Raw genomic sequence first — 13,498 nt, forward strand, 5'->3', positions numbered from 1 at the left:
AGTTATCGATACTTTAGTCTTCTTTGCCGCAGAAAAGGTGACCCAATTAATTTCGTTCCCCCTAAAGATCATGTTGATCGTCTGGCGTGGGGCTTCTTCTCCTGCTTTCGAAGATTCCGCATTGTTGCGACCGTAATTGTTCTTAGTTCGATCACTCAAGAACTCTCGGAGATGACCATTATTTAATAGCATTGTCACCTCCTCCCGAAGATGTCGACAGTCCCATGTCTGGCGACCGTTCATTCCATGGTATTCACACCATAAATTGGGATCCCTCTGGATGGAATCTGACCCCATAGGTCTCGGAATCGTGCTTAATTAATTTTCCTCATGGCTCACACTAGTTACATTACACTGACGTTGAAGTTATATTCCGACAACCTGGGGTAAGAAAGGTCTCGAGGCCCCGACGTTTGTTTATCTTGAAGCAATCTATTATTTCGACCACGATCAATCCCTCCGTCAGCGGTGAACTTGTTTGCTGCTCGAAAATTTCTGCCACGGCCTTCGGTATGCTCGCAGGGAAAAAATCGACCCCTCGAAGTCCTCCTATCCGCATCGTAGTCATCCTTTGATTTTTCTCTGTTCTTCTCTCCTCCTTTGGCTAATAATGTAGAATCGACCTGGTCATCTTCGATTTTTATCTTTGACTCATACCAGTTGTGAACATCTGCCCAGTTTGTTACTTAAAACTCAAGCAGGCTTTCCTTTAGCTTCTGGGAAGCGTCTGAACTTCTTGGATTCAATCATTTGGTGAATGCTTCAGCTTCCCATTCATCCGGAATGGCCGGGAGCAACATTCTTTCTTTCTAGAATCGGGTGACAAACTCTCGTAACAATTTTGATTCTCCTTGTGTGATTCTGAATATGTCGGCCTTCCGGGCTTACACCTTTCTGGCCCCGTCATGAGATTTAATGAAATAATTTGCGAGTATCTCAAAAGAATCTATGGAATACTCGGGCAGTAATGAATACCACGTTAGGGCTCCCCTCGTGAGAGTTTCGCTGAATTTCTTTAGCAACACAGATTCAATTTCGTGAGGAGCTAGATCATTTCCTTTCACCGTCGTTGTGTAGGTGGTAATATGTTCCTGTGGGTCTGAAGTTCCATCATACTTTGGAACTTCAGGCATTTTGAAATGCTTCGGGATCAGTACTGGTGCCGCACTTGGCTTGTACGGTAATTGAACATACTTCTTCGAGTTCGGGCATTTCAATACTGGTGGTGCGCCCGGAATTTGATCCATGTGGGTGTTTACTTCCCTCATGAAGCGTAAAAGCTCATCTTTGAATGAATCGTTCTCGTTATTAAGACCTGATCTGCTCCCCCAGCCCTATCAGAGCCAACTTCATCCCTGAGAGTGTTGTTATCGACTCTCTGTGTTGTTTGGTCTGCGGGAATAACGGGAGGAATCAGATCGCGCATGTTTGCATTATTTGAAACGCCTGATAGCGCCTGCTTCAGTTTCATCATAACCTGATCCTACCGTGTGAGATGGACTAGAATGATTGCTTGTTGCTCTTGCATTATCCTCACAGCATCCGCTACTTGCTCCTCGTCAGCATCATCGGGGGTTCTTTCCCAAACCTGTCGAGGGTACCGTCTATTATGCGCCAGCGTGGCGTTATTCCCCTAATTGCGGGTGTCACTGACTGAGTCCTCGAAATGAGGTTGATCCCCTCGAATTTCAGGGTTGTGTGCATCGTTAACAATGTTATCTGGCATTTTTTATGATTTTTTAAAGACAAAATAGTCAAAACACGTTAGCAAAAAAGGCAAGGATCAATTTAATTGCACGACTGTCTAGGCCCCACGGTGGGCGCCAAATTATTTACCCGTAAAACGGTACAATTGAATTTATATGTAGTTTCTGGACAAGTGAATTAATTTGATCCTGAAATAATATAATAAGCGAGGAAATACACAATACTTAGCCTTAGAATGTAGATAAAATAGCAAAGATGGTGAATCCATGAGCACGATTTCCGAACGCGACAATGATGAAATCAAAAAGCAAGAGAGTGAAATTGTATAAAGCATTGCATAAAATATAGCATATGTTCTTGCCAGGGTCCTTTACAATGGTAACTGAACTCACTATTTATAGTTATGCATAGGGAGAGGTCCTAGGATCGTTCCCTCCTTAAATGCCTATTATGAGGGTTATTGATGAAGATGTAGCGTTAAGCATAAATGCCAAATTCTCTGTAACGGACTGTCGCTCTTAATGTTATAGAATATTTCTCAGTAAATGCTACCAGGCGCAGGGCATCTAATATATTTTTATGAACGTTATCCATTCCGGTGACAAACGCAGTGGCCACGTTCGGTCTTCAGTCATTCCATTTTGGATTCCACGTGTCTTCCTTTTAGTCAGCCACATGTCATATCATATTTTACCCTATACAATAATACGACAAAGTTGCTAGTTTCATAAAATCCAATCCTCTGCATCTTAATTGATAAAGGCAGAATAGCCTAAGAGACACTCGTATTTATATCGTTTTGACATCCCGCTCCTCAGACTTTACGAATTTTTATTCAGACACCTCTATCTGTTTAAAATTATTTTTTTAAATCCCTCTGACCATTGACCGAGCTTATGTGGCATTGACATAGCTGAGGTGGACAAATTATGTGTAACACACGCGTGTAAAGAGAGTGATACTAGTGACTTTGATTAAAAATGAATTAAACTAAAAAATAAGTTAATGGAAATTACCCCCTCACCCTCCCAATTTTCTTCTCTTTCTTAGTTTCTCCCATCTTTCTTCTCGCCCTCAATCCCTCTTTTCCCCTCCATACTACTATAAACAATGGATGAGCCTTCAAAATCACAAAATGAGGCAGAAGTATACTATTTTTCTCTATTTCTTTAACAAAAGAATCTTTTACATTTCTTTTTTCTTTTTCTGTTTAATCAAAACCCAATTGATTTCTCCCAACTGAACTTCTAAAAAGAACCTTTTTTGCTGTTAACTCAAACCAATATCTAGTTGTCATGACCCAAAACTAACCCCTTTCGTGATGGCGCCTATCGTGGAACTAGGCAAGCTAACTCATTTCCAAAACAAACCGATATTTTTATTTTAAAGATAATTTCAAGGTTATTTAACATAAACCTTCATTTAAAGAGTTCAAATCAAAGAAAAACAGAAGTGCGGAAAAGAAAAGTCCGACATCGGGGTGTCACTAGTCATGAGCATATACTACAATCTGTCTAACAATATCAAGGCTAACTCAGCCCGGAAAATAGCTAAATACAACTAGAGGAAGATAAGAGGGAGAAGAGCAGGGGCTGCGATCGCCAAACAGCTACCTTGCTATCTCCAAAAAAAATCTGCAACCAAAACACTCAATAATCGCTACCGTGTCCAGCTACACCTGAATCTGCACACAAGGTGCAGAGAGTAACGTGAGTACGCCAACTCAGTAAGTAACAACAATAAATAAAGACTGAGCAGTAGTGACGAGCAATAAAGCATATAATATTCATATCATGAAATCTCAGTAAAGTACAACATGTTTTAAAAATTAGTGTTTGAATCAAATAATCTCGTTTAAACCCGGTTCCAGTAAAAAAATCATTTAAAGATATTTGTCCAACAGTTTTTCAAACAAAGGCTCAATGCAAAGGTGAGCAAAAATGATAAAATCATAGACATCCCCTCGGGCAAAAAATCACTCATATACAGCCCATCGGGCAAACCTCATAGTCACTCGTGCCACTCGGGCATACCTCACAATCACTCTTGCCACTCGGGCATACCTCACAATCACTCTTGCCTCCCAGTCACTCAACACTCGGCACTCGGCACTCGGCGCTCGCACTCAGTAGGTGCCTGCAATCACTGGGGGTGTGTACAGACTCCAGAGGGGCTCCGTTAGCCCAAGCACTATAATTTGCACGGACAACTCACGTGCGATAATAATAAAGTATGCTGCAGGCGGGCAGCCCCGATCCACACTCATCCTCACAAATCAGGCCCTCGGCCTCACTCAGTCATAAAGTATGCTGCAGGCGGGCAGCCCCGATCCACACTCATCCTCACAAATCAGGCCCTCGCCCTCACTCAGTCATAAAGTATGCTGCAGGCGGGCAGCCCCGATCCACACTCATCTTCACAAATCAAGCCACTCGGGCATTTCAGTAAAACAGGGCATTCGGCCCAAAACATTTATATGCATCAAAATAGAGTCATAAAATTAAGTTATGCGGTAAACAAGTATAAACATGACTGAGTATAGATTTTCAATCTAAAACAGTGAGAGGATGGTAAGAAACAGCCCCTAAGGGTCCAAACAGCATTGGCGCAAGGCCCAAACATGGCATTCAGCCCAATTTATAGAAATTCTTTCTAAAACATATAAGTATCAAATGGTTTCAACAAAGTATGCAACTTTACAGTTGCTACGGAGCGGACCAAGTCACGAATCCCCAACAGTGCACGCCCACACGCCCGTCACCTAGCATGTGCGTCACTAAAAATAGTAGAATGATACAAAATCCGGGGTTTCATACCCTCAGGACTAGATTTACAATCGTTACTTACCTCAAACCGGTCAAATCTCTATCCCGCAATGATCTTGCCTCTGGACTCGGCCTCCAAATGCTCCGAATCTATTCACAATTAGCACAATACTACCAATACGCGCCAATGGGATGAATTCCACAAGAAAAACTATAAAATTAGACCAAAACCCGAAATTGGCTCAAAATCGCCTGTGTGGCCCACGTCTCGAAACCCGAAAAAAGTTACCAAATCCAAAAGCCCATTCAACCATGAGTCTACCCATACCAATTTTACCAAAATCCGACCTCAACTCGACCCTCAAATCTACAAATCTTATTTCCAAATTTCTAAGTTCCAATCTCCAATTTACACCTCAAAATCATGTAATCTAGTCGGATTATTCGATGATAATTCAATATTATGGAGTAGAAATGATCACAAGGGACTTACCTCAAGTTTTCCTTGAAAATATATCAAAAATCGCCTCTCCTTAAGCTCCAATTTGTCAAAAATAGCAAATGGGACGAAGTCCCTATTTTTATAATTCTGCCCAGACATCCTCGGTTCTGCCTCGATCTTGGCCTTCGATCGAGGTCCTCGATCCTGGTTCTCGATCCTGGTTCTATATTCTGGCCCTCGATCCTGGTTCTCGATCCTGGTTCTCGATTCTGGCCCTCGATCCTGGTTTTCGATCTTAGGCCTTCGATTATGTCTTCGACCCGGCCTTCGACCGTGACCCTCGACCCTGGGCTCGATCATGCCTTCGATCGTGGCCCTCGACTCTGGGCTCGATCTGGGCTCACATCTGGGCTCGATTTCTGGCAGAAGCAAATTTCCAACAGAAGAAAATTGCAGCAGTTGTTGTAGTTCAAATTTTGATCTGTTAACCATCCGAAACTCACCCGAGGCCCTCGGGACCTCAACCAAATATACCAACAAGTCCTAAAACATCATACGAACTTAGTTAAATCCTCAAATCACTTCAAACAACGCTAAAACCATGAATTACACCCCCAATTCAAGCCTAATGAACTTTAAAATTTTTAATTTCTACAAACAACTCCGGAACCTATCAAATCACGTCCGATTGACCTCAAATTTTGCACACAAGTCCTAAATGACATAATAGAGGTATTCTAATTTTCAGAATCGGATTTCGACCCCGATATCAAAAAGTCAACCCCTCGGTCAAACTTCTCAAAAATAAAACTTTCGGCATTTCAAGCCTAATTCCTCTACGGACTTCCAAATAACATTTCGGACACGATCTTAAGCCCAAAATTACCATACGGAGCTATTGGAATCATCAAAATTCAAATTCAAGGACGTTTATATATAGGTCTATATCCGGTCTACTTTTCTAACTCAAAATTTTTAATTATGAGACTAAGTGTCTTATTTCACTCCGAGTTCCTTCCGGACTCGAACCAACTAACCCGATATAACATAATATAGCTGAATAACTCAAAAAAAGTAAGAATGGGAAAAACGGGGTTATAACTCTCGAAACGGCCGGTCGGATCGTTACACTAGTTCTTCACTAGAAAAAATGGCGGAGGCAATAAAATTTTAATTAATCGACTCTTCAAGTAATTTCGAGATAATGGGTTCCATTTGTTTTTTTTAAAATGAAATGAGGATAAGATGGGTATTTAATGGAGCTTTTGTGTAGTGGTTTTTAAAGGAAGGTGGTGACTTCTGGTTGTTTGGTTATAGTGAAGAAAATTTTGTAGCGGTTGAATTTCTCTTGTTTCTATTTTGTATGGCTACCAGTAATTGTAGAATAGTGGTGAGATGTCAATGTGTGAGGATAGTCTTACGGATGAAAATAGGGTTCTATTGGGTGAGATTTTGAAAGGATGATCTTTGTTGGTGGTTAGGGAATGGTTCACGGTGGTGAGATACAGAAAAAGGTTGTAATGGTGGCTATGGGTTGGTTTATTGAGGCATTTTGGATTTTTTTTTTTATCAATTTTAAAAATAAAATACTTTTCGAGAAAATAAAAAATGGCGTGGAATAATCGATAAAGTGTAAAATGACAGAAAATATTAGGTTTGGGCGGTTAGTCCTATTTTTCAATAGTTTATTTTCCTATGTGGCGCTAGTAATGACGTGGCGTCCTACGTGTAGGAGATTATATTACACGCACTGGTAGCCTCCTGTCATAAGAATATATTATACACGGTTTGAATGAGTGTAAGTGTTCAATTGGCAAAATGATAAGTTTGGGGACCGGCATGACAAAGTGGCATAAGTATAATTGTCATTTAGGCTATTTGGCCAATGATAAATGACAATAAGTATCTGGGACGGAGCTAGAATATTGATTACGGTTGCCTTGCTCCAAATTTTGTATTTATTTTAAAAACTTATCAAATATGTACAAAATACAACAACAACAATAACAACAACATACCCAGTATTATCCCACACCATGGGGTCTGGGGAGGGTAGTGTGTACGTAGACCTTACCCCTACCTTGTGAGGATAGAGAGGTTGTTTTCAATAGACCCTCGGCTCAGGAAAGCATAAGCACCACATTAATAAAAATATAGACAAGAAGGGACAGTACCAAAAAGCCATATAAAAGCAGAATAAAAATAATAAAGATAGTAAATATGTACAAAATATTAATTTAAAACCAATAACTTTAAAAAATTAAAATCTTGAATTCATAAGTTCTTTAAATCATAGCTCTGCAAGTACTATGTGTTGTGCATGTAACATTTGCACGCAAGTGTCTTTAATTTCCTTCACTAATAGGAAGGGGGGAAAGGCTGTGATGGATCTACATGGTCACTTGTGGGTGGTCAAGCGCCCATTATCTTTAACAAGATTTAGTAAATTTGTATAAGCAATTATAAGAATATTTTGATAAATATTGGAGTGAGTATTTATAACTAAACTTATTTTTCCTCTTTTTTTAGAATTTTTATCGGCGAGTACCTGCGACTTTAAAATCGTGAATCCGGTTAGGAGAAAAGGTGCATAGCAATAACTACCCAAAATAAGTTTGACAAGACAACTATTAAAGATGCATCTGAACTGATTTGAACAAAAAGAATGTCATTAACACTCACATGCATGATGCATCCACTGAGCTGCTAAAAACTAAGGTTCTGGAAATCAACATGATGCTTGTGAACTCTTTTTTAACCAGTCAACCTCACAAGCTATATGAGACAAGTTATTTCTAGTTATTTTTAACTTTTTTTTATTTATTACGGGATAAGGGAAGAGGAAAGGGAAAAAGAGAAAATCAAGAATTGAACCCCACATTATAAGTGAAACTATCATGGAGAAAAAATTCATACATTGAGGGTGTGTTTGGTACGAAGGAATATGTTTTCCTTGAAAAATATATTTTTGGAAAATAAATGATTTTATTACTTATTTTCTTGTATTTGGTCAGATAGCAGAAAATATTTTTAAAAAATATATAAATTAGCTAAACACTATATGAGATGAAATGGGTAAAGGCGGAGGAAGGTGGTAGGTCGGGGTTTATGAGGGCCGGAGTGGCGGTAACGATGTTGGGGAAGGGGGTGGTAGGGTGGGGGGTGGGGTGGGGGGGAGGGAGGAAGGGTGAGGGTGAAGAATATGGTGGGAAAGGTTGAGAGAGTTTGGAATTGAAGAAAAATGAGTTCATAGAAAAATATTTAATTTAACCCAATCAAACATGTAAAAATTAAAAATTTCCTTTGCACGCCATGATATTTGGATCTCACACAGTTATGTTACATAACTTATGTATAAGATAAAAGGTGAGTCAATTTTTCACCATTCGGTTCTTTCATAAAATATAGTAGGTTGTCTATATGAAAGTTGCATGTATGACCAAGATTTTTGCCTAATAGAAAGGTCAACGTTCTTTATTTTCTTACTTATCAATTTGAAAGTATTCACTAATAAAAAAGCGTTTACTTGCATTTTTGGTTCCTCAATAATTGATATGTTTTTATTTGGTTTCATGAATCATGACATACGCATAAGAAGTTAAGAACTTCAATTAATCAAAGTGTATATTGTTAATCCCTTTACATTAATGAGCTATATTATAGTGGGATTATTTTTATAACTGTATTAAATACCCTCAATGTGAAGTACAATTACCAAATATTTACTAACTAGCAAAATCATGGATAACTACATGGTTTTAGCAGATAATAATCCATTAATTCTGAGATATTTTCACAAGTAAATGGATCGAGATTAAAATATACATTTTAATTAATTAAAGATTAAAAACACGCTACAAAGACCAAACTAAAAAATTTATCAACGTAACAAAAGGCTCAATTTTCTCAATAAATATGGTTGAAGAACCTTATATGGCTAAAAAAAAAAAAAAATTAATTCAAACATATTTTCTTCCTTTGTACACAATGCTTTAATGTTCTCTCCACAAGAGGACACCATCCTCCTCCTCTTCTTCCCCAATTTGACTCGGGTTCTTCTCCACGTTGAACCCGACCTTTCCCTCGTCGCCGTCCTGTTAACGACGGCGAGCAAAATCTCCTCTATACGCTATCAAGATTTGTCACCATTTTATTAAATTCCACAAATTTTCAAAATGGGAGCCTTAAAACCATTTCAACTCTTGGAAATAAACATTATTTCCGCCCAAGATTTGCAACCTATTTCCAAGAAAATGAAAACCTACGCCACCGTTTGGGTTCACCCTACACGGAAACTAACCACCGCCGTTGACGTCGAAGGCGGCAACAACCCTACGTGGAACGATAAATTTGTTTTTCGGGTAGATGAAGAATTTCTCCGGCAAGACACCTCAGCTGTACAAATTGAGATTCATTGTGTCCATTGGTTTAAGGATTCTGTTGTCGGCTCCGTTCGTGTCCTCGTCGGAAATCTCATCCCTCCGCCGCCTCGGCCGCACCATAATCACCATCATCATTTTGGCATGCGTTTTGTTGCACTTCAGGTTCGGTCCATTTCCTGCTTCATTTCTATAAATTCCCTTTTTTGTGCTTTTCTGTTTTCTCCTTTCTTGTGATATAGGAGTTTTTGTTGACGTACGTGCATGCGTAAAATTGCATGCTTAATTTCAATTCCATTCTTCACCTTTTTGTCTAATTTCACTATAATTTTTTTGCACTCCCTTTATACCAGAAGAGACCAGAGGCGGATTCAGAATTTGAAGTTTATGGGTTCCTGTCGTAATTTCAAATTAATATACCATAATAACTGGGTTTACAGTTAGATATTTGTAGATATTTAGTAAATATTTTAATAAAAATACAGGATCTACGCAAAAGGTACTGGGTTCCCGAGAACCCATACACTATACTGTAGATACGCCCTTGTGTCCCAGTATATGTGTCATACTTTTCTTTTAGGTTGTCCCGAAAAGAATATCATATTTTTGTAATCTCTAAAAAATTTAATTTTAAAATTCTTATTTTACCCTACTTAATGAGATGATTTATGACTACACAAATGTTTATGACTTGTTTTAGACCATAAGATTCAAAAACCTTTTTTCTTTCTTAAATTCCGTGCCTAATCAAACATCATCACATAAATTAGGACGGAAGGAGTTCTATCTCCTTTTATTTCCTTCTAATACTTTGGTGTTAGGAATTTTTTGCTTTGTTCTAATAGGTTTTACTGTACGCGCCAATGTTAGGCTCATGCTTAAAAGATTTATTATCACGAGTTAAAAATCAAGATACCAATAGATAGCTTTGTTACCCTCTTTAAATAAATGAAGATTTCATTGAATATCAGATGTTACTTACAATGTCGTCTAGTTAGAGTTTTTGAAAATGTTAATTAATTGGTGAAAATTTGTGGCTATAACTAAACGGTTCAAAAGTATTTCTTTGATAATTTGTATTTTGTAACTTCACATTTAAAAGGTCAACGTTTTTTTGGTTTAGGTACGTCGTCCATCTGGACGACCTCAGGGGATATTGAACATTGGTGTTGCATTACTAGATAGTACTATGAGAAGTATGCCATTGTACACTGAACTAAACAAGTCAGCTGTTGGATATCGAGATTTGATGGAAGAAGAACAGCTCTCTCAACATAACCAAAAACCAAATGGCGATAAAAGCAACAACAACAACAATAACAATAACAATAATAGTAACAGTAATAATAACAACAACAACAACAACAAGGTGACTACTATTAAACCAATATTGCTACGAACAAAGAGTGAACGTAGCGAACGTGTCAAGTTCGATGATGTTTCAAAGGCTAATAGTTCAGTAGTTGCAGTTCCCTCAAAAGTGAAGAGGGCATATGATAAAGAAAGCTCAATTCTTAGTATTTCTTTGGAACCTCCACCTCAAATGATGGTGAAAAAGAAAGGCAAGGCAAGTTCTGTGATTAGTGGTGCAGAGTTAAAAGAGAAATCAAAGCCCAAAGGTAAGAAAGGTAAAGCAGGCTCAGTTCTAAGTGATTCAATTATGAGCAAAGAGTCATCTATTTATAATGGGTCCAAAGAAGAAAAGCCCAAACTCAAACTCATAGCTTTAGAGCTTGAGAACAAAGAGAAGCCCACAAATGAAAAGAAGCCTACCAATGACTCATCAACAACTAAAGTAGTTGATGAAAAATCTATTACAAAGCCCAAAGGGTTGGATGCTAGTGGTAAACAAGATGAGCCCAAAGAGCCCATAACAGTAATAGGAAAGCCCATTCCAAAATATAGTGGATATGAATTTGGAGGCCCAAAAGGGTCAGGACACAATGGGAAATTTGTATTTGGAGGCCCAATTAAAGGAAATACTCATCATTGGACTGACTCAGAAATTGGGCCCTCAGCATCCGAGGTCGCGGCAGCCGTAGCTGAAAAGAAATATCCATTGGAGGATCAAAAGAGCTCAGTTTTGGATGGTTGGAGTTTGGATGAGAGCACTGAAGGGCTTAGGTCTAAGCTCGAGAGGTGGCGAATGGAGTTGCCGCCAGTATATGACCGTGGGCACACCTCGACTAGCTACCATTCGACCGGCCGTCACACGAGAAGGCACACACATGGGTCAAGTGGATTGTTTTCTTGTTTTGGTAACATAATGGGGTATGAATGTCAATGCATTTGTGGTAAGCCCAAAAGGAAATATAGCACAAGGTTCTATAGCCCATCAGTTGGCAGCAGATCATGGTTTTGAAAAAGCCCAAACCAGCTCAATTTTTTAAGGCCCAAGTTGTATAACTATGAAGCAAAGCCCATTTCCGTCCAGTTGCTGATCAAACATGCTTTTGAATTCTTGGGCTATTCTTACTCAGGTCACTTTTCGCATGTACTTGTTTATTATTTTTGCTAGTTTAAAGTTTCAAATTACCACAAACTATATCGGCATATTTGTGTTATCTTAAATATTTTTATTTAATGTATTTTTGCATTAAAAAATTAACTAGTATTTTTTAATGTCATTTCAAATTGCAGCTAAATATTAAAAAGCGGCTCTAAAACCAATTTTCTTTTCATTATTAAATATTGGATTTGGTTTTTGGATCAGACTTTTTGCCAAAAACAAACCCATTGTCATGTCTGAAAGAGTTAATTTTCTTTGGATAATGCCTTTTTCCAAAGTAAGTTCGCCACCAACCATATCAACACCATCCTAAATTTAGCTTCTTCTTTTTTTGTGATTTTAATTTAGCTTATGCTACGAAGAGTGAAGCAATTAATGTGTCAAATTGAAAACGCGAGTTGATTATATTTCAATAAGGAGAAAATTAACTGTCATACAAATACTACTATCTAGAAGATCTTAAATTGACAGTCACACCTCTCTTTATAGCATTTTTTTGGAACCAACTTTTCACTTTATGTTTTAATATAAATGTTCTTTATAACAGCACTTCACTATAACAACCAAAAAATATCGAAACAAACAGAGGCGGATTCAGAATTTAAACTTTATGGGTTCAGATTTACAATTCTACCACATCTCATCTAATTTAATGGGTTTAAAATTTATTATTTATACATATTTAATAATATTTTTGGACAAAAATATAGGGTATGAGCAAAAGTTATGGGTTCAGTTGAACCCATAGCTTCTACACTAGATATGCCTCTGGAAACAAATGAAGTTGTTATGGAGAAGTTTGACTGTATTATTATTTAGGGACATGGGCGAAGCTACATGGCTTAAAGGGTGGTCAATTGACCACCATCTGTCTAAAAAATACATAACGTATATTAGGTAAAATATTATATTTTAGAGGTATATACCATATATTAAACACTATTTGTGAGGAAGTTTTTTTCATTACTTTTAAGTTTGAATATTCTTGGGGAAATTTCTGACTTCGCTATTGTTTAGGAATAATATTAATTTTCTTGAACAATTTAGGACATATTATATGCCATTTTGTGTTTCTTTCCTCAACTATGGATATCAAAAAATTAGATACGAATATATAGCGGTGGACGGTTATTGGTTCAACTAAACCCATTATCTTCCATTTCAAATCGAGCTATATATAAATATAATATAAGAGCATTAAAAAATAAAAATATAATAAAACACCTCAATATGAATTAGCTCCAGATTCTGCCTTTGCCTCTACTAATAGTGATCCTGAATGCGAAGAATAATATAAAATACAATCTCTCTAGTTGCACACAATTAACAAAGAATAAGATCACTTAAACGACTTTCAAATTTGAGGTTTAAAATTAATTCACCATTCATGTTTTGAAAATCATTCTTTAATGTTGCTCAAAGAACAGCAAAAGTTGGTGAATGGCAAAAGAAAAAATGAACAAAAAATAGTAGTGGTATTTTTAATACAAAAAAAGATTTTAAGAATTTTGAAAACAAAAAGAAAAGAAAAAGAAAGAAGGCGTGGAAGATGGTGGTGACAGAATGATGGTTCGTATCTTCAAATTTCAGCTCTCGAATTATGAGGAATATCCTCCTCCTTCTATTGGGTCCCTTTTTCTAAGTCTATTGCATACTCACTTTTTATGTCTTTATAATTTTTTATTTTGAAAAAGTA

The 13,498-nt window shown here is 37.5% G+C and overlaps 1 protein-coding gene across 1 annotated transcript; it reads left to right on the plus strand.

The window, feature by feature from the left end:
- The first annotated feature begins 8,831 nt into the window (after positions 1-8,831).
- Positions 8,832-11,799, plus strand: LOC107786123 (uncharacterized). The gene is made up of 2 exons (XM_016607560.2): positions 8,832-9,458; positions 10,417-11,799. Exons 1-2 carry the CDS (start codon positions 9,090-9,092, stop codon positions 11,653-11,655), a joined length of 1,608 nt encoding a protein of 535 aa, XP_016463046.1. The 5' UTR covers positions 8,832-9,089; the 3' UTR covers positions 11,656-11,799.
- The last annotated feature ends 1,699 nt before the right edge of the window (positions 11,800-13,498 follow it).

This window comes from Nicotiana tabacum, chromosome 14 (genome assembly GCF_000715075.1).
Source record: "Nicotiana tabacum cultivar K326 chromosome 14, ASM71507v2, whole genome shotgun sequence".
Lineage (NCBI taxonomy): Eukaryota > Viridiplantae > Streptophyta > Magnoliopsida > Solanales > Solanaceae > Nicotiana > Nicotiana tabacum.